General features: G+C 38.8%; 1 protein-coding gene and 1 long non-coding RNA gene across 2 annotated transcripts in view; one reads left to right on the forward strand and one right to left on the reverse strand.

The window, feature by feature from the left end:
* Positions 1-1,022: 1,022 nt before the first annotated feature.
* Positions 1,023-23,044, reverse strand: part of LOC137173418 (uncharacterized) — a 116,789-nt gene continuing 94,767 nt past the window's right edge. The window contains exon 4 of the long non-coding RNA XR_010925185.1: positions 1,023-1,204. This is a non-coding gene — a long non-coding RNA (uncharacterized lncRNA). The remainder of the gene's footprint in view (positions 1,205-23,044) is intronic.
* The window catches only part of vstm2a (V-set and transmembrane domain containing 2A), an 85,418-nt gene continuing 82,240 nt past the window's right edge, over positions 19,867-23,044 (forward strand). Inside the window, exon 1 of the mRNA XM_067578232.1 lies at positions 19,867-22,368. Coding sequence (XP_067434333.1) covers positions 22,290-22,368 — 79 coding nt within the window. The 5' untranslated portion in view covers positions 19,867-22,289. The remainder of the gene's footprint in view (positions 22,369-23,044) is intronic.

Genomic DNA, 23,044 nt, shown 5'->3' on the forward strand with positions numbered 1-23,044 from the left:
CTGATAAATTGCCTCAAGTGAGTGTGGAGTTACCAGACCTCTGTAGCACACTCCTCATCTCTGTTTGAGGCTAGCAGCTCCAGGCTACATTAGCCTCTACTAACATAACACACCACAATCTGTACAGTTGAGTGAATCAAGTCGAGTTGTATTGTGGGTAATGTAGGCACCATTTTTTTTTTAAAGGAAGAGGAATGCGTGTTATAGTAGGTTAGGTGCAATGTTATTAGCATTGCATCACCACACCAATTTCCAAATCCTGTCGGAAGTCCAGCAAACAAACTTTGAGTGCAGTTGTTTGTTCTTTTATAAAAAATGTACTGTCCAGTTTGTTTAATACTATTGCGATAACAAATTCAACAGACTGTCCCACATCAGCTGTAGCCGTCTTGGTTGTTTACAAAAAAGCCTCAATGGCACTCCTCTGTACGGTCATTGTATCAAACCTACTCCATATTAGATAAATGGTTGTGACTGGTCTGACCCGGGCCAGGTCGGCTGGAAATCTGTCTGATCTGTCAGAGCAAATAAAACATGAACTCACAGACTTGTCTGGTTCCCAATGTTAGAGGAGTGTGATGCTAAATACTCCTTTTTTAAATTTATTCAGGGAAGTTTCACTTTTGCAGGAATGACCTAATCACATTCACAGCTACACACATTCACACCTGGAAGCTGCCCAGTACAACCACAGTCTGATCTGCTGGCCACTGAGCAGCTCCACTGGAGCAGTTGGGGTTAAGGGCCTTGCTCAAGGGCAGCTCAGTAGTGGTAAAGTATGCTTCGTGCTGTGTCAACTGATAGACAAGTGTGAACCTCTTACTATCAGCCATTGTGGTTGTCAATTGATGCTTCCAACACATCTCAACCCAGGTTTCCTCCTTCTGCAAAGTAACAAGTCACAATCCCTTGAGATTGTAGCTGACCCTGACTTCTGACCTGCTTGTAGAGTAGGGCAAAAAAAAAGGATAATTTCCCACAGGGACCAATAAATTACAGCATTCCAGTAAAGGTTCATTGGCTTTTATCATGTATTACACACAGAAGCTTTGTTAAACTTGAACTTCATAAATGAAGCTATAGGCTCATCTCACTGACCCCTCACACTGCTGAAACTCCAAATCTGCATCATTCTGTCATCAAGCTGCTTCAGGTAGGATGTCACCCTTTGCTGGGAGGTTGTTGATCATGAGGGGAACCCAAACTATAAAGATTCAGATTTGAGAGTGATGCACAAATTAAGCGGTTCAGATAAATTAAAAAAAAAAAAAAATTAACTACCATCCTTGTCAGTATAAACACTAGACCAGATATTGCTTACACTACACTACTACACTGGATACTGGGGGCTTTCGGGTCTTATTGATATGCTAGTTGTTCTCTGCTACCAGATATTATATCCATGAAACCTTGGGATGCAAGATAACGAGAGATGAGACACTTTGGTAGAAAGCATTATTATTGTGGCAGTCACATTAATGAACATTACTGAATGCATAGGCAATTAATTACTGCTTGCATCATCACCCTGGAAAAAGTGTTTAATTATTTTTTGATGCACTCTGTTGCACTCAGCGAGCCTCATGGAGTGTGCTCAGGCTGACAAAATGGATGCTGGCAGGGAACCAGCTAAACTGTGGTTTCACTGCCTAATGGCTATTGTACTGGCAGGGCAGATGGTATTTCTTGACAGTGGAGATGCACTGAGGTCTGCCGCAGCAGAGGTGACACAGCTTTGCTTTTTCTTTTTTTTTTTTTTTTCTTTTTAATGATCAATGTCTGCAGCAGCTGTATGTTAAGACTTTAGGACATATATGTTATAGAATATGAATGCTCCTTCTCAGAGTCTTCTAAACTAAATGATAAAGTATGTCATTTATCATTGCCTTTCCAAATAATCCGTAGTAGTGTTTTGTGATCTGATGCCCCTGTCAGCAGGACAATATCCTTCATAACAACCATTAACGACACAGTTGACATAAAATCACACAGTAAAAAACAAGAAAGGAAGCGCTACTGGGATCTGACAGCAATTAAACAAAAAGTTCCTGATGCATGAGAAGGTATAAAGCAGTCCAGGAATGAATGAAGGAAAGGAATGAATCCCTCCACCCCAAAAAATCAAGGCACACTCCTTTTGTTAAAGTACAAAAGTTAAAAAGTCTTTAATGTTGTGATTACATTATTAAAAATCATGTTTGTCTCTTTTATTTTCTTGGTGGGGGTTAATTTACTTATGTACTGCTTCAAGGAAATCTATATGTATGCATGTGTTCATATTTACTACGGTATATGCTCTATTTTGTCTGTGATTATTTGACCCTGAGAGAGACCGGTCTTCCCTTTCTTATGGACACTGTTAGAAATCATCAAGTCCACACAAAATGACAAAATATGTCCTTTCACTCCAGAATGACATACAGGCATTTTCTTATCTGATGTACCATCTGCAGTAATCAGCAGGACAACATCATTTGTCTGTGCCTTCCAAACCGTTACAAATCACAGAGGCTTATTACCTCTGCTAAACAATCTCTAAGGGAAATACCCTCATAATACAAACAGAGGGGGGTGTTAAGGGCGCACATTTCCTTTTTTTGCCCTCAGAGCCTACTAATTTATTATTCCAACACCAACAGACAAAAGTCATAAAGCATACGGCTGTTTGGAGTCACCTGGTAATTTTTAGGCATTCATTTAACTCTTGTGTGGTGTTTGGGTCTGTGGGACCCGTTTTCAATGTTTAGGTGGAAGTGACGTGGTAAAAATGCCGGTTTCCATATATGGTATGCAAACATAAAACATTAAAACCAAAGGGAAAGAAACAACTATGGACAGTTTTGATAAAAATGTAAATAGTTCTGTTTTTCTGTGTAATAGAGACTTTAGGACTTTTCATCTGAGGCCTTGGGCTACAAATGTGGAGTAAACATTAGCACATTAGCACACAGCTGTTTGTTGTAAAAAACAAAAACAAAACAAACAAACAAAAAACCCAGAAATGAATGTGGACAGTTGTGATAAAAATGTAAAATAGTTCTGTTTAATAGAGACTTTTTTTTGTTTGTTTGCTTTTCACCTGAGGCCTCAGGCTACAAATGTGAAGACAGTAATCACTTGCACATAGTTTGTTGTGGAAAATGGATAAAGTGTTGAAAAATTCATATTCCATTTTATCAAATTCTTGGTCTTACATGATATCACTGCAGCATACATATTCAAATTGCTCATGTTGAGCTGAAACAAAAATGTTATCAGTTACTTGCTTGTAACTCATGAAGCACGGGGGCCATGGTGTGGGCAACTTTTGGAGTGATTCAGGTAAACAGCAGCATTAGAGAAACTAACACACATGCATAATTACACATCATAAAAATGCAGAGGTGGAATCAGAAACCTATATCTGAGTTTTTTTAAAAACTCCAGAATCTGCGTGTACCTACACTGTGCCCTTGGCCTTGAACTCGAAGCCTGAAGAGCTTCGATCTCAAAGTGTTGCTAGTCCACCACCAGTCATGTGCCAAGCTGTGGCTAGCTGTTCTCCTCCCCCTTCAAGTCACATTACTGAGTCTGAGAGCCAATGTTCAAGTGAGTGCTGCAGGGATCTAACAAAGCCTCATCAACCAAAAAACCCTGCTGTGCTGAAGGAAACCAAAAAGATACAGTGGACTGGGTCTTCACAATGAGCAATATCAGTGCAATATCAGTGGTTTAAAGGTTTTAACTGACTAACATTGTGTGAAACAAGGGGAAACTTTACTGCACGCAATATCTCTGCTGCACAAACAAAGGCCTGGGGATTAGTAAAAAACTGGAACTTGCTTTCACAGTTTTCAAAACTGGAAAAACCTGCTTTACTGACATTAAAGGAGCATACAAGTAGCAAACATCACAGAGAGTGTGTGGCTCAGTTTCAGATGTTTGTGTCACAGCAACCTAGTTTGGCTACCCAGGTGGACGCGCAGTTACAAGTGAACCAGAGGGTTAGTAGATGCTAATAAGACAGCTATCCTCTCTTAGTTTTCTGATGGGCCAAGGTGTTGCAATAGATGGTAACGACTCCCAGTGCAGTAACCTTTATATGCTGATGCATATAATGGACTGTCCCCTGAGGACTGTCCCGATATCAAACGGTGGCTCAACAAGAAGAATTACATGTCTCATGACATAGTTAATGAGATGATTCACCTGATTTCACTTGACGTTTTACGAAAGGTTCTGTCACCTATTCAAGATGGATATTATGCAATACTTGTGGAAAGAACAAAGAACAGCTTGTTACTGTGCTTCACTGGGTGGATGACACATACGCTATTCATGGAGATTTTATTGGTCTTTTTGATTTGCCTAAAAAAGATGCTCACACAATTTTCACTGTGCTAAATGACATTTTGACACAGTGCTTGGTTGTGCAGAGGGTAGGCATCTGAATGTGCTGCCAACATGTCAGGCCACTTGAAGCGAGTTGCTGCAAGCTTTAAAGTGCACAATCATGCAGCTATATTTGTGCATTGTTTGGTACATTTATGCCTTCAAGACGCTGGGAAAAAATGCAAAGTGATTCAAGATGCACTGGATATTGTGCAAGAGGTAACACACCTGATCAAGCAATCCCCCAAACAAAACCATGCATTCCAGTCACTAAAAAATGAAACTAAATTTGAAACACAAAACCTGCGAACCTTCTGTCCAACACGATGGACAGTGAGAACCGACGCTTTAAAGTCAGTCACTGACAACTCCTCTATGCTTGCCACTGTGATAGAAGAATTTTTGGAAGAATCCCTTGATGAACGCTGTCAAGAAAGCTGGGGGCATTCTAGCCATGCTTGAAAAATTCAACACCTATTTTGATCTGCACCTTGCCTATGTGATTTTCTCTCCAACTGAACAGTTGTCCAAAACATTACAAACCACTGACACAATGCTACAAGACGCCCAGAGTGCCAACGCTGTAATGCAAACTTTTATTCAGCAGCAGAGGTCAGATGATGCATTTGACAACTTTTTCAATTCAGTAATTGAGGCCTCAAAGGATTTGACAGAGAGGGTTAGGGTTACCCAAATGCTAAGAAGCGGAGATACTGAGCATGCATTTCAGAACCAATCAGAGTATGGCAGGAAACAATACTTTGAGGTGTTGGACTTGCTGAGTAGTGAACTGAGTCATTGTTTTGATCAGAATGACTTTGGGGTAGTGGTGGACACGGAAAAGCTGCTGGTCACAGCTGCCTCCAGGAAAGAGGTGACCCCCCTGTCTTCTATAATGTCCCTATACTCAGAGGATTTTGACTTTGACAATCTGCGTGCACAGTTGAGCATGTTGCCAGACACCATTAAGACATCAGCAATTCAAGCCAAGCCTGAAAAAAACATCAGTAAGGCTCATAAGTGAAGCAACGATGCAATACTGTCCCTGTGGCCACAGAACTGCAGTCAGAGGTGCACAAATTCTAGAAACTATTTTTCACGATCCCAGTCGCTACAGCATCAGCTGTAAGATCTTCCTCAACACTGTTAAAACATACCTACATTCAACTATGACACAGGGAAGAGTTAATGACTTGATGTGCAGCCATATACGTGGGGACGTCCTGTCCACAAGTGGACATGACTGCTCTCGTAAAAGAATTAGTCCAGCAAAATGAGCAGTACAGACTGGTCTTTGGGAGGTTCAAGGAACACTAGTAAGTAAGTCAGTTGTTTTTTGTTTTTTTGGGTTTTTTTTCGCACATCCAAATCAAAGTGGGCAGGTGCTGAGCCGAACAGCAACAAGTCTAAAAACAAAAAAATAGCTTGCACACTGCAGGGCTCCAATGTCCACTACAATTTATTGTACCAAAGTGACATTTCGAGTACGCCTGTTCTTCATCAGACTCAAGTGACAGTAGCAAAACGCCATCTTACATATACATGAATACAAGTCACATGATGTGGTCATGTGACCCTTAACCCCAATGTGACCCAAATACATCCAAGTGGTAACAATATATACATACAAAAATACACACAAGAATATACAGAAAAATAAATAGTCTATATGTATATGATGATACACATAATACTGGTAGTGTACATAGTACTGTATACACAAAGTTCAGGATTCAACGATGTGTGATAACACACAGTAAATAGTACTGTATACAAAAAGTACAGAAATCAATGGTGTTTGACAACACTCAATTCATCTCAAGGAAAAAACTTGTCTTATACAATAATATATACACAGATATAAATATAAGAATCCTCTGGTGTAGGGTAACAATAAATAGACCACTGCCAGAAAACACTATGTGCAAATATATACAAAAATATGTGTACACAGGAAAACCTAAAGTAGGATATCCTAGTCCAACATCGGGCTTGCAAGCCGTCATCAAGTAAGGAAACTACTAGAGAGGTGCCTCTATTTGTCCTATGATCGGTGCAATATGGTTAACCAGGGAGCAACAGCGTCAAGATTAAAAAAGAAAAGGAGAACCGATAAAGACAAAACATAATGAGACAGAACTGAGATAAATCACACTACAGAGGATATGATATAACACAATGAAAAGTTTCAGGATTCACAAGAAGGGGCAAATGTCCGTTTCCTCATTGAGGCCCTTGGGTGGCATAGTGTCAAGAGTCTAAATCCAAAATAGTTCACATTGTAGAAGAAGGGTATTAACACAGCACTCTTAGGACTCCAGCCACATCAGACACAACAACAGATACAACATGGCAGCAGAGGCAACAGAGGACTTATCTAAAACGTTTGAATTCACAGAGGAAGACTTTTCTTGTATGCTTAAAGACTCTTTGTTCCAAGATATCACAACAAGGTCTACCAACAACACGACCATCAACACTCTTTATAAAGTACAAGAAAAAGAGCTACGTTAATATCTACATTTGGTAACACTCGGTGAATACTTGAGAGTCAAAAAATCCCCCGTGGACTACGACTTGTTAAAAGTCAAATTATTGACAGAGACAATGAAACTTTAGTCAACCGCTGGTGTGAGATACTGAATAAATGCTCATTTGACCATTTGGCATTGACGATAGAGGAGATATCCTCCCAACTGGAAAGGACAAAAGACGAAGTGAACAAACTCAAACAACTCCTCATGGACTCTCCGAATACAGACGAGATGACCATGCAGCTTAATGAGTGCAAACAAAAAAAAGCTACAACACGAAATAACATTGTTGAAAAAGAAAAAAGTCACAAGAGACTATGAACAAGGAATGGTCTATAAGTGGAAAGTTAAGAACCCACACAAACAGACACAGAACAAAGACAACAGAGGAGGACACAATGCTACAGACACTTCAGGCAGTCTGCATAAACTTTTTCACATGGATTCGAGATCTAGCACCTCTCAATGGGCATCTTTTTTAGAGAAAACCCACCACAAATCAGAGTACTCTCTCCCCATCCAAGCCCACCGAGGAGGATAAAATGCAGGAAAACACAACAAGAGAGCCCTACAACACCCGCAAACTGTGGAGGGAATCTGTAAAGTAAACCTATCTCCAGTACTTGCATCTCTGCTCTCAATAAAGGACTGTCATTTTGTCCTACCACTCACTGCAAAGATTTCAACGTGTATGTTGATTTACAAAAGCTTTTTTTTTGCAACTTACGCCTCAAGCAGTTCTTTAAAGATAACCTCTGATCTCACAATATCTCCAACAGAGCTATTGCTCAGGAGACCCAGAGGACTGCCTCCAGGAACACAGGGACCGACATACACCAAGACACTCCCCTGGACACCTCTATGAGACCTTTAACTCCTTATAGAGATAAATCCACCTTCATTACCCCCAAACACAGAAATTCATCCATTGACACATATTGCAGATTGGTGGAAAGAGACATTTCTAATTTACTTGGCAATAAGAGACAAAATAACACATAACTTGACAAAGCCTCAACAATCTGAACTGGAAACCCTCAAAAGTGACAACTCCATTGTCTTTCAAAGTGCAGGTAAAGGAGGGACACTGGTGATCCTGGACAGAGATGCCTATAACCAAGAAGCCATTCTTCTGGATATGACTTCCAGAAGTCTTTATGTTAAGACACTTTGAGTTAACTTTTCTTTTTTACCTTTTTATTGTTTTTGAGACCGGAGTATTTTGATGTTGATATACCTACTTTTGGGATTAGTCTGTGAATCTCCGGTGAGCTGACATACTAAGTTAGTATGGTAAGCTAGCGATTAACCAAGTGTAAATGTCAATATTGTGCTACCTTTTTAGACCACCGCATTATTTTGTGTTACGTTTCTTTACCTTATGCATACCATAAACCAATTGGAGATATCTACATGACAGAGTAGAAATGGTTTTCTGAGTTTTAATTTCTGCTTCACTATACAGAAGGATGTAAACATGAGCAGTCTTTGTAACACTGCAAACTCCAATTTGTTTTCTCCCTTGTGCAGATTTCTGACATTTTAGTGAGAAACAAGTTTTACTGTGGCTAGTGTTCACCAAAGGTGAACAGTCTGAATTTAAGATGTGAATGCATTTAAATTCATACATGATTATGCATGTGTTTAAACACAGTTGATTCAATGTACTAATTATTTGAATTAAATCAATTTTACAGACATAGAGTAAGAGAAATATGGCTTCTAATGGTGACAAAATTATTGTACAGTAGTAATGACAGATATTTTCCCTGCTGTGTGCAGGTTTTTTTTCTTTCTTTTTTTTTTTTTTTTAAGTCTTTAAGTGCTTCTGAGACAAGTTTTGGTGAGCCAGGATCCACAACGGGCACAGGAGTACCCGGCCTACTTTGTCAACATACTTGGAGTGACAACAACCTTACTTCTAGACAGATAAGCATATGAGATCTCAACAAACACTCTTCCTGGGTAGCAACAATAATATTAACACACCTGAACTGAGGAGAACTGATAAGAACTGTGAACCGTGGAGGACTGAGCTGTTTCTACGGACTGACAAACAAAGAAAAGAAAACTAAGAAAACAGCATCTTTGCTGTAGAAGACAATTGGGTTTAAATGTGTATTTTCATGTTTTGTAATAAATCAAGTTGTTTTCTTTAACCCCTTATTAGCTGTGTAAGTCACTCCTGAGTGGAAACCTAGAGGAGAAAGGGCCACATATCATAAAAGATCTTAGCTCACTGACTACACAGTGTTACACTTGCTTACATGTGTGTGTAGCACTTTAATGTTGTAGCTGGGGGAAGAGGAACACATGCTGTTGGTTAGTTTAATCTATAATATTGCATCAGAAAGATACACAATGCAACATCACCTGAAAACTACTTTTGAGTTGTGTGCATTTGTATAAAGGCCCATCTAAGTGCAGTAAGAGGGAAATTCTGAGGGAAAGAAAAATGATAAGCCACTACATTTTGGAAACAATACTGTACAACTTGTCACATGTACATCAGAACAATGTAGTTAAGACTATGCATAACACAAACATGAAAGAAGTCAGGAAAAAAGATCTATTGTACATCCAGTATAGATCTTCATTAGACCAAAATTTTGAGCCGAGTCTGAAACGGACCAATGGAAAATAAACCCAAAAAAACAAAAAGCAAAAGAGGGATTCCTGGGGCATGTACCACTAAGCAAGTTCAACTTAGTCTGGCTTCACTGAGCCTAACATTGTTGATCCTGGATAACTGGTATCTAGTTAACTCTGGGTTTTCCAGCTATGAGCGTGTTCATGTAAAAGAGGCGAAGCAATATCATCAGAACCATGAATGAAGTAATTAATATGTAATGGGATGAAACAGTGGTTTCAGTCACAGCATAAAGTGATATTCAACAAAGTGAAATGTAAACAATATAATCTCATAATTATAATAGAAGCTGTAAGCTCTAGAAGCGCTAGAAATTGTTTTCAAATATTAAAAGTAAGGCTAAGGCTTAAAGTAAGTCTGGGAATTATTATACATGCCTTATATTGTCTTATAGAGTGAATATGTTTTGCTTTTTTGATTAACAAAATATTCTGAATATGTGATGTACATAAAAAGAAGTTAAATGTAATGTCAGACTGTTTCTGCTGCCTGAGCAGAGAGGAAATGAAAATTAATGACTGATGAGGTCTGTCTGACCAAAATATTGCATTCATGGGAGATAATGGGGGGATTATTTCTAACAAAACACAACAGAAGGTTTAGTTTTTATTTTCAATTATTATCACACACTTGTCCCATATTATTCAGAGCTGCAGTTATGGAAGTGTAAAAGCATAAAAACTTTCAGCTATCCCTTTAGGAATGAAAAAAAACCTGTCACAATTAAAATGTAACTACAATCAAACAGGAGTGACAAGTGAATGAAGAAAAGATAATTGTTTATTGTACAGATGATATTGATAATTAGTCAAATGTCTTTGGCACAATAAATCCCCACTGGAGTCCAGACACTGGTGGTGGTGGTGGCTGATGACTTCTGCTGAGACTGATAAGGCTGATGAGGTTGATGAACTGATGAATATGTGAATGGGCGGTGATGGGGAGGTGGTGGGGTCCGCATAACAACAGCCTGAAAGCACTAAAGCTAGAGGGAGAACAACATATTTAAAAAGACAGCCACAAGATGATAGGCTTGTGGCTATCATCATGACAAGGAGGTGTGTCGCCATAGATGTGATCAGCTGATGTGAACAACTGATAGCTTAATTGACAGCCATGGATAAAGACAGCAAAGGGAATTATGAGTGAGCGTCCACACTTACAGATTCACAGACTTTGAGGGCTTGGGGCTGTCCCACTCTCTAATTGTCAAGTGCATGACGGCTAACCGGCAGACATTTTGAGCCCTTTATGCACACTTTCTGTAAGTCTGCATCTCTGCAGAATTTACCTGAGGGAAATACCCACAGTTCATAGCATTGTGATGTTAAATCAGTGTTAAATACAGGGTTACCAGGGGAAGCCCGCAAGGGTAAAGAAAAAAAAAAAAAAGTGGTAATCAAATTGGCACATGGGTGTTCCTCCAGGCATAGTGGGTGTGCAGGTATGCCTAAATTTACAAAGCAACACTATATTAACAAGGATTTAAGATGGTGCATAAAAACACAGGCAAGTGCAAACATAAGTTATATTACAACTAGTTTATTCATCAACCATTTCTTTTAATTTTTGCTTAATGATGCTGTTTTGACAAAAATGAGTAAATTGATTATTCAACAGTTTCCTCCCGTCTACTCTGTCAGGTAACCTGGAGACCTACCCTAACCCTTACCATATCGACTGACCAAAACCAACCAAAAATCAAAGTTTTATCAATTTGGGACACAGCTTTTGTCCCCGATTGGACAAGCTGTCCCCAGTTAACTGGTAACTAGTCTGAAATTTGTTCCTGAAAGTAACCTACGACAAACACACACACGGCAATAATGTTACATTTCAAGCATAGGAACCTGTCTGCTCCACTGACTGTATATAAATATGGATGACGCGTCTCCACTTCCTACCGCTATGAAAAAGTGAAGCCAGAATATCTCCTTTCCAGGAGCTGCCATCTTGCTTGTATGATGCCATTTGGAACCAGAGTCTGCACAGTAGAGTTGGGCAGCGGGATGACGGCCCGTGGGACACGCCCCCTCAACTATTCTGCCACCTGACAGAGGTTTGAGAGCGGCCATCACAGCTGTCAATCATGACGTCACACCCCCTTTTTATATTGTCAAATAACTAATTAAAAACAAGCGTATCAGAAAAATGAGCACAAGCATCATCGTGATAAGAACTACATAAAATGACCTTTGGGAAAAACGTATTTGATGTGTACTTTGATTTTGTAGTTTGGCTCATGTCCCACCCACTAACATGGAGGGGGCGGGAATTATGATCTAAACTGCAGCCAGCCACCAGGGGGCGATCAAGACGTGAAGTAAACCAGTGAGGTGAAAAACATTAGTGAGCTGCTGCCTGATATTTATAAGTGATGTTGATGTGATTGATATTATAAATTTATAGTTACAGAAACATCCAGTACCTAGGTTGTCCCATGATGTTACTACACTGCTGAGTGTTTTTTGTGCATCACACCGAGTCGTCACCATCAGTCCATGGCTGCATGTCAGGATAATAACCAATCCCCTCCATCCCCGTTGTGGAGAAGGTGCGCTCTGTTTCTCCAGCCCGCCCTGAACAGCTCTCCTCTCTCCTCTCATTCCTCTCCTCTGTCTGCCTTCCTGCTCCAGCATATGTCATTCTGCCTGCACAGGGGTGTGCTACACAACCAGCGCATCATGCATCTCTATCCCAGCCTTGCAAACTCTTGACTATTTGGTTTGTTTACAACACACAGAGCTGACCGTAAACAGGCGAGAGGCTGTGTGTCGCAAACTGCGGTAAAAACCCAACTGAGATGCACCTAAAACTCAAATAGTATCAGCGTATCCCACGTCTTAATCAGAAAATGCTACATTCGGAATAAGGCCTAATTTGGAACATCCAAACAGAATATGCTGTTTACATGACCCATATCCAATTCCGAACATTATCATATTCGGAATAATGCATGTTGCAACATGCATCGTGCATGTTAACATAGACATTTTCTCACAGGGTACACACAAGAAAGGGACACAACAAATAAATAACCTTGTGTGTTGCTTCTTAACACAATTAATGAGTATGGCAAGATGCATGGCAGAATGATTCAGACAAGCTGGTGACAGGCTAAAGCTGAAAAACAAGAACCCTAATTGGCCAGTTGTGATACTCTACATCATCTTGAACATCTTGGTGTACAACGCATTGGTTATGGATGGCACTGAATCCAGATTGGATGAGAGGGAAGCAGCACAAGAGGTGGCTCTTTGGTGAGACCTCAAATCCAGAGGAGAGAACATTCCAAGGACCCCAGCCTCTGCTGCCATTGCAGCCCAGTCTCACATCAAAATGTGTAACAGCTATGTTGGTCCACAGTGCAATACATATTAGTTTCACAATAATGGTCTTAATATTAATTATTATTATTATTATTAATAATTATTTTCGGGGGTAGTCATGCCGAGCCATGACTGGAGTGGAGCTGGCACACTGTGAGTGTCTTTCCATTACATAGCAGGGCAAAGTAAAATAAGTAGTTTACCTATTGGAGGTGTGCTGGTCGTCTGCAGCTCTTCATCAAACATCATCATCACTGTGGCTGTTTCTGCTTGTACTATTCCTCCCTGCATTATTTCTAACTGATCCGTTGAACAAAGAGCTCCAAATATCTTCATATGTTGTTGCTTCAACTGGTTTTGAGTTAATGAAGCTCTGCTATTTCGGTGAGGAACATGTTTCATTTCCTGTAAATTCTTCACAGTAAAAGTCTCCCATTATCTAGTCATTTAAAAGCTTTTAATATGAAGCAGTAAAGCAGGAAATGTTGGGTTTGCATCAGCGGTATCTTAACACAACTCTGATATGGCTGCCCCTGGGCAGGCTTCTAGAAAGCTCGCCAATCAGAACAGAGTGGGCTCATCGGGAGGGGGGCCTTAAAGAGACAGGAGCTTAGAGTGCCTGTTAGAGAGAGAGGCTGAAATGAGGGGCTGCATAAAGGGTCAGTGTAAGGTAAATAAGGAGTTTTTCGAACTGTGAATCATACAAAGCTACTCTAGTGGAGTCCCAGAATAAAAATATAGAGCTGGAAGTGAGCATAATAGGTCCCCTTTAATGACTGTCCTCCCAAACGACAGCATCTGTCCTTTGACCCTTGTGTGGTGTTTTTTTTTTTTATTTTACTCACTCAATGTTTGTGGGTCTGGTGGACCCTCAACATTATTGGGTCTTGAAAACAATACAACAATAAGAATGTATGTAAAACGCTGAACAGATTTTGACCTTATCTCAGTTACAAGCAATATAGACAGCATTCCTGGTTAATATTCACTATTTGCCTGTTTTAGATCACATTTATCAATGAAAGCACCATTCATTTTTTGTGGTAAAATGTAGTATTTGTAAATAATAAAAAAAAAAAAATTAAAAATCAAGACATGATGGAAAAAAAGCATCTTTTGTACTCAGGTTTAGTTCATTGTCTTGAACAGACAAAAAATGGAAAGCTATGCATATTGACATATACTTTTTTTTTAACAAAAAACTGTTGAACACAAAAATAATATATCAAATATAAAAAATAAAATACGCTGCTTAACACACAGCATAAGGAACAGAGTATGACAGTATGTGTGTTGGAAGTATATTTGAAGCAAATGACACAACTATACTGTGTTTTTCTGTCCTTGGGTTCACATAGTTCACAGTGCTTCCTCTTGTTGCCTACAACCTAGAATGATGAAAATAGTTCAGGAATTTTGATAACAACTCACTCACACACACATATAGTTATATCCAAGGCAAGACAGAATCACAGCATCCTCCTGGTGCTTTTTGCTCACACTGCTTACTTCTATATATGTTTATCCCATTATTTGACACTTTGACCATGAATAATATGAACATCCAACATTTTAACATAACATATATATATATACATATGTGTGTGTGTGTGTGTGTGTGTGTGTGTATAGGACTGAAAATAAGGAAAAGCGTAATATGTCCCCTTTAAAAAAGAGAGAGAAACAAGATTTAAACAGCACAATCAATATCAGGAACAGTAACAAAATCCTGTTCTTTATCTGGAGCACAGTGGCATTAATCTGGTGTAATGGTTTGTTTGCTCATAACCCAACACTGAGCCAATCCTTTATTCAAACAAGTACAACATGATATATCAGAGTAGTGGGTTACAAAACCAGATATACATGTGTTGGTTCAGAGGAGCAGCAGTCACTGCACTGCCCCCAGATTGTTATTCATTAAGAATTTCTTAGATGTTTCTCAAATCATAATATTTTTCATATTACATCATAGTAAACAATTTTCCTTTTATAGCTAATGAAATGAAATGAATAAAGTGTTTGTACTGATGTAATTTAATTTCTCTTCAGAAATCAGAAATCCTGATACTTCTACAATATGTCTTCTAAATAAATAAAGACTTGGAGAAACAAAATCAGCCACACTGTTGATTATCAGGCATTGTTGGCCAGACTATAAATAATAATTAAATAATGAAAGATGTATTTCATGTGCTATGCAGTTTCATTGGTTCAACATATCCTCTCACTAACAGTGTGATCAAATAATCTGTTGATTGTTCTGAACCATATTGTTTATAAGGTAAACAAGGGATCATATACAAAAGTCACATAGACTCAAATAGCTTGTTTTAGTAGCCAAAATTCAAATGAAATATTGTTAACAGTATTTTTTTCACCAAACACTGTGGACCTCAGCTTGAACATGTCAGTATTATTGTGCATTTCCTGCCCAACTGTTGAGGAATCACTTGACTCCAAGGTGACTCTTTAAAGTAGCCTCATTAGACTTTGTTGCTCCAGGCTTCCACACACAAGGAACCACTGGCTATCAGATGTCAACACCTGATTTCTCAGCTCGGATGACTTGCAGCAGCATCCTTCAGTGGGAGCTGGGTCATTGTTTCCTAATGAGGGGGGTGTCAGTGCTCAGCTGACCACAGCACTGACTTCACTGACACACGCAGCTCACAACTTGACAAAGATAATTTCGGAGGAAATGAAAGGATAAATTAATGGATTGTAATGTATTAGGCTATTTTAATGGGTTATCTACACTGTTTAAAAATCCATCCCTTAATTTATACCTTAATTTGGCCTTAATTAGTCAATTGAAAACTCCAGGGTAGCTTTAATGCTATTTGGTCAGTTGCTTAATAAAACCTTAAACTGATAATTAGCAGGCTATGGGCCCTATTTAACCATGCAAGCAATGAGAAATTTGAGGCAGTAGGTCTCTCGGCACATGGACTATGTGGGAATCTCTATACGTACCTGCTATTTTGACAAACCCTCCAAGCCAACCCTCCATTTGCACATTCACGTGGAGGTTCGCCATATTAAGGGCCCTTGAAACCCTTAAATAGTGAGTCTGCATCAGTGCAGGCTTACAATCATGACAGGAAGTGCATGTGCAACAGGAGAATGGAGGAAACAACATACAAATGTAAGAGTTCCATCTTTCTACATTGTTATGTATTTTAGATCAAGCACATGCACCTTTGCTTTCCTCAAGTTAACTTTACAGTCTCAAACAAAATCTCAGAATGGTGTGGTGTGAAAAGATAAAACAAAAATGAGGAGAATATCACTTTGTCCCTAAGGTCACCTTACTTGTAGCAAACCCGCAAATACCTGTATGCATGCATAGCTTACATAATAATAAATTACCTCATATCTCATTCTTATTCTTTTAAACTGTGAAACAGCATAACAGCCGTGCAAGCACAGTGTCTATCCATTGCCACAGTGACGGCTGCTTCCTTGTTCCGGTAGAGCGGCAAGGGCATCTCATAATTTGGGTATTCATTGATTACTCCCCCTTCATTAGAAGTGCCCTCTACAGCTGCGAATGTAACTTGATGTGGAGTGACACATGGTGGTGAAGTGGTACTGGGTAGGGACTGGTTTGGGATTGCGCCTCATTTTCATCGCACATCCCACTTAAAGCAGGTATGGATACTGTCACATGTTTCTCCAAGTTGTTTAAGTGAGTTATAAAGTTGTGAAAAAGATAAGGAGGATATGATGCACATAAGAAACATGATGAAATTAAGGATGTTTACTCCCTTCTGCAACAAGTAGCCAATGAGGTGCATTCAATGTCAGCTAAATTAATCTGAGTTTCGAGCGTCAAATCAATCTGCATGAACTATAGTCAGCAGTGATGTTGTCATCGTGTTTGTGTTTTTAATGTCAGACATTAAAGTTACGTCTAATGTAAGATTACTACAGTAAGCATACATATTTCCTTTCTTTGTATTTTATGTGTTATGTTTGCTCAACAGGTGAATATGTGTATAAGGACAGTGAATGCAGCTACATTTATATGAATGTTAAATGTCAACTGTTTACTAAATGTCATTATATATTTAGGCAAATAGTTAAGTTCAATCACTTTATTCGGTATTTTTTTGATGTTAACTGTTAAAATCTTTTATAAATCAGTGTCTTATACACCTTATCTAAAGTGTTGCTTTTTAGAATTGTGGCTTAAATGCATGATGTCCTCCAAATCTCAGTATTATGATATGATATATTAATTATATTAAAGTAATTTCTTGGCACATAGTAATAGTATCTTAGCCATACAATATCAGCATCTTCTTATTGCCTGTAATTACTGAAGCAATTATGTCTTCTATGAAGAGGTGCTAAGAGAGGAATATGGAGGCGAGAGAGGCGGCCATGCAGCCAGAGGAAGTGCATCTTTGTCAGCAGTATTAAGCTGAGTGATCCAAGCTGATCCAAGTGAGGATGCTTTGATTATATCGGACCAACGCTATTTCAGCAATAATTCTCACCTCGTACATGGTCACATAGTTTAGTAATTAATGTTATACAACAGCGTTTGCACCTCAGTGTGTTTCAAGGACAAAACACAAGGCGCTACTTTTGCTAAAAAGAAAGTTGGAAAAGAGGCTGATGAGCTCTGCTAACCCTACGTCTCCTTCATAAAAAAGCAGAATATGGTGTTATAAGCGACCAGTCTGATGTGTGTAGAGGCGTGTGTGGTTATACTGTAGCAGTCTGGTGTCGTTTTCAAGTGATTTAATGAAGGTAAACAAAGTGAACAGCTGTGCGTAACAGCACTGCGCTCTGGCGCAGCACTTCTCAGAGAATGTGGGTTTATCAACATATCAGTCCTGCTGCCTTCAGATGCTGCAGGGATTTAATGAACTGAGGAAGCTTTTCGTACAGTATAAACAGCTGTGGACAACAGACACTGTACGAATCACCCACATTCATTTACAAATCAATACAGATGCTTTATCCACATTAAATGTTATTTTCTGTGCCGATTTTGGTTGGGGAGTGTTAATTGTAATATTTTAAGCATTAATCCATTGTTGCAGCACATCTGCAGCGAGTATTTAGTTTGACCATGATGATAAATAACCAGAGCAGCAGCAGATTGATGTTGCAGCAGAAGCAGATGTGGTTCTGAGACGACAATGAACCTCCCACCTGTCTGCACTTCTCCTCCCACCTGTGTACCGTGCGCACTGCTCTGGTCACCAAAATACCACACAGATGCACAAAGAGAGTTTCAAGGTCAAATAATAAAAAATACCAAACAGTGCTGCTTGTGTTGGTTATTATACCTTCATGAAAATATGGTCCTATATTTCAAGTTAATGAAAAATTGACATAATTTGTAGGGATTTTGGCATTAGAGTGTTTAAAGAGATTATTTTTGAGAGCTCTTTATATACCTCAATTAACTTTGAATCGACAGTTAATGTTTTTTCATATCTTTTAAACTCATGTGTATATTAAACAGAAAATGAAGTGCTTGTTCAAATCTTCATAATTTATTTTAAAAAAGGCTTGTATTAACATCAATAGTAATATTAACGTTATATGTTATTTTTTCAAACAAATGGACAAATGAAGGTATCTCTGGTAGGGTATACATTAAGGGTATTTTAAGGGACAGTTTTTTCAATGTGCGTCCATGGGATAATGTTTTTTGAACACACTTATAATGTATTATCTAGTTCTATGAACATATCTATATATTGTCTTTTTTGGTAAAATACGATTTCTTATGCTTAACATGTTTTTTTTTGTGTTGTCCGCAGCTGCATAGCAACTCCTATTGTCTCTTCCACAGTGCACCACTGCAACAAATGAGAGGCAATATGGTGCTGATGGCTGTTTGGGAAACCATAATGTTTATGTGTCACTGCTTCATTCAGTGACCCCCACCAAACAGGAGCACACACATCTCCAAGTCAGAACAGATGGGAGGAAACATGTTTCTGCCAGAGACATGCTTCATATCAGAGCAAAATGTTTTCATACTGAACAACTCAAGCTATAGTTAGTAAATGGCAGCTTGCTAATCAAGTGTTGTTTCTACCTGAGGGTGGACGAGACAGGTCACAGGAGATGTGTCCCAGTTCACTATTGTAGTCATGACAAGTTATTAATGGCCAACCCAGCAGTTTCTTATTCCCACTGCGTATGTTCCCAAAGGAATTTGTGTAATAGATTACAATAGGTAGATTATAAAAATTATTTTAAAAATCTACATAAACAATATTGGACACAGCTGTCCCACAACACGAAATTGAAGAGTAACTCAAAGTAGGAAAGAGAAAAATGTTAGACACAAGGCTCAACAACTTTGCCAACAGCTCAGAAATAGAAAATATACTGAAAATACAATAAATTCTCAGAATATTATATTTCTCATGAGATTTAATTGTTATCAATATAAGTGTATGATAGTTTATGTTTGCTTTGGATGCATCATGTCTTCCTTTCCTGCTTCTTACAAAATCAACACACCATCAACACAATGTCTAATTTACACGCATGAGCCTATTATACTTGAAGTCATTTTCAGGTGTACCTATAAAATGTAAAAAGTACAGAAATATAGGTTGATCACTGATGAAACAATGATATAGAGTCTGCAAAAAAAAAAGTCTTACATCAGCCAATTTGGAAGGGGGCAGATTTCAGCACCATGGACAGCTGCTATGGTCTGTTTGCTCTGCTTCATATGACTGAGATCACCACTCTCTCTTCCTTCATATAAAAATCTGAAAAATATAGTAATGTGTCCATGAAAAATATATGAAAGTGCCCAGCATGGGCTTTAAAGACTTACATACATTACATACAGTACAGTGGCAAGAGAAAACATAGCAGAGCAAACAGATAGTTGGTATTGCATCCATATCTGTCAAAATATCAGTATATCAGTATATCATTTTTTTGTTTGTATGTTTTTTTTATTTTCAATTGTTTTTATTTTTCAGTTTAAAATTGGTGATAATGTTCTGAAATCCTAGTTTAGTTTGTGGAGATGCTGCATTATCCTCTGACCATTCAAAACATATTACATTAAATACTGAAAAAAATATAACAATGCTGTTGTTCATTCAGTGTACATTTTGTGTTTGTATATGAAAAGAGAAATACAGCACACTGTCCTTTTACTTGCAATAAAATGTATTAGGTAAAACTGATGTTTTAACTAATGAAGGTCTAAGGACTGAAACATTGTATTTCTAATAAAGTTTATTGCAAGTAAAAGGACAGTGTGCAGGAATTCCTTCTTCTCTTGCCTATAGACATTTATTCCTATGCACGTCTACAAGAAACTGAAGGTGTTTTAGAGCATTGAATTAGATTAAATTGCAATTCTTATTGGAGTCTATCTAAAATTACTCATGAGTTTATATTGTAGCACCTTGAGGAAGGTAGAAAGGAAACCTCTTAGCATGTACTTGTGTTCTACAACCACTGTTCTCACAGTACCACTCTAGTTATAAAGTTACTTGTTTAGACTGAATACTCCCCAATGTGAGTGCACCTAGTAGAGTGACCTTAAAGGTGTATAAGGCCATCATTACCAGAGTTAGGGGCAGAAAAATCCCTTTAGTCTTCAGTTAGGAAACTCTGGCTGTTGGACTTGCAAATTTATCCGCAAATTGTGAGTGACAATTATTTGTGAAACTGGACGCTGGCACTATTGCAATGTGCATGTAAGCAGTGATTGCAAATTGCTTTCATAAAAAAGGCCTCAGATCAGATAATGTGAGACACAGTATGTGATCGCATCTAGAATAAGGAAGTGGTCTGTTACAGTTTAAATAAATGACCCAACTCTGGTAAAAAGGTTGGCTTGACTTAAAAAAAATGAGATGAGTGGAATTATGTTGATGAAATCTTTAGTGTAATTCATTCCTTTAATTTTTTAACATTTAGTTTTTTATTTCTATAACATCATCATGAATTACTGTGTCTGATTTAGATTAATAAATGCATTTTCCTTGTAGCTGAAGGTCAGAGTTGCCATTTGTTGCTTATTTTTTAAGATCTTTTTTTTTTTTCATATTTCAGAAAATAGGCTGATTATTAAAGAAGCAATGTCAAAATCTTTTAAAAGGCTCCTCCAATGAAAAGTGACCAATGAGCCATTATTGGAATGTCTGTGGACAGCAGCTGTCCATGGTCCTGAAAGTCAGTTTCTTCTTCCTAAACACCTCAACCTCCAGCATAAAAATTAAATGTAGCCGTTCATTTTGACCAATAAACTCACTGTATTATTTACAGTAAGTGTTACCAAGTGTACTGTAAAGTACAGCTTTGGGTCTGCTGTGAACCACATGACAACAGGGAGCAGTGATTATCCAGCTGACTTTACACCTGTCACTTTAATACCTCTGCCAACAGACACTTTTGTTGAAGGGAGAGAAAAGTGCTTGTCCCAAAAGGATGATCTCTGAATGGTCTCAGAATCAATTAAGAGCAAATATTAGGAGTGGTACAATTTGTGCCTATTGCAACAAAGGGCAGAGTGTTCTCAGTCTGCCCATGAGACTAATAATATTCCAGCAGGATCTCTTCTATCTTAATGACTCAGGACAGCTGTGCTTGCCCTGTACTTGCAGGGTCACTGGTTCAACCTCTATCCCCCTCCCTGTTTGCTCCTATCTAATGTTACAATATGGCTTTATAGCCTCTTAGACTGGCTGTCAGACTATCTCGTGACTGCATAAGCACTCAACAGGGTTGGACACACCCACACCAAACACACACGCTTCTTTATGATATAGAATAGCTCGATTATTGTATTGCTTTCAGGGAGGGAAGTTTTCTATTCTACTCGTTTCCGATTTGTTAATAAACAGGTTCGGTGAAGGCCCTATAAAGCATCTGTCATTTAAAAAGTACAGCACAAGAGACATAAAACTCTACATCATTTGGCGCTCAATATACAAAAAAATGTAAAATAAAAATCCCTCATAAAGATGCAGCTATTTGCGTTCGATGTCGAAGTGTGCGGCGCGTTTTTAAATCAAGCGGTCAAGGTGACAGTAAGGGGCCGGATGAGGACTAGATTTGCAGAGGTGTAGAGTGTGTGGATGCCACAGTGATCCACTAGACTGACGTCTCTCCGGTAGCGCAGACGAAGACCGCAGCCCGGTTATTTTACAGACTTCAGTACAGCCAAGCAGTCGACATTCTCTTCTGCAGAGACACAGAGGAGGAGGAAGAAAAAAAAGAACTTCAGCAACGACAAGCTGTAGTTTTGCAGCATGTTCCACCTTCTACAATCTCCGTTTAAACACACTCGCCCAGCAACTGTTTGATTTTGCTGGTGTGTAGGCTATTTTTTTTTGGAAAGATTCGTCTTTTTCCTCCCTTCGGCTGATGTAAAAAAATCTCCCCTTCTATACTGGAATGATGTGGACCTCTCATGATACTATTGGATTTGTTTTCTTAGCTAGTTTTTGTGTGCAATTCGGATTCTCTTTTGAAGGTAAGACTTGGATTGTATATTTTCTCACCAAACAGTCGATCTCAGTGTGTGTCATCGTGTCGGGCTCGCTGCCCTGCATGGTGGAAGCTGTACGGTCGGAGAAAGTGTTAAAAGTGCGCAGCCCTTCCGAAAAGGCAAAGGGCTCTTGGAGGAAAACAGGAAATGTTTTAAGTGAGATGGATTGTGAATAAGCCTCAGAAAAGGAAAAGTAACATCACGATGAAATATGAGGAGGTTGCGGGGTTTTTTTTTCGCCCGTGATGACGAAAAAAAAAAATGCAACTGGTGATTGTTTGAAATGAAGTCCTTTCACATAGCGTGGATGGTATAGGGCGGCTGTTTTCTATTTTCTGTTCATGCCAGGAAATTGGCTGACGGTTAAAGAAACCAAACTTCTTTTTAAGAGCCGCTTTGTAGGAAAAGTCAGCGATCCGCTGGTGATTTCAGCACCACGGACAGCTGCTGTATGCGGCTGTCCATGGTCCTAAAAGCGACGGTCCACAGCCTGTCTGCCCTGCTTCATGTGACTGAGATTCCCACTTTCCAAAAGCCTCTGTGCTCTTCTTCTGCAAATTACTGATTGACGACGGAAAAAACGCGCAAAAGCCTTTGAATAGTCTAAAGTCAGCGGTAGTTTCTTAAAAAAAAGAATCTAAATTAAGGTTTGGTTTGAAAG

The sequence above is a fragment of the Thunnus thynnus genome, chromosome 21, assembly GCF_963924715.1.
Source record: "Thunnus thynnus chromosome 21, fThuThy2.1, whole genome shotgun sequence".
NCBI classification, from domain to species: domain Eukaryota; kingdom Metazoa; phylum Chordata; class Actinopteri; order Scombriformes; family Scombridae; genus Thunnus; species Thunnus thynnus.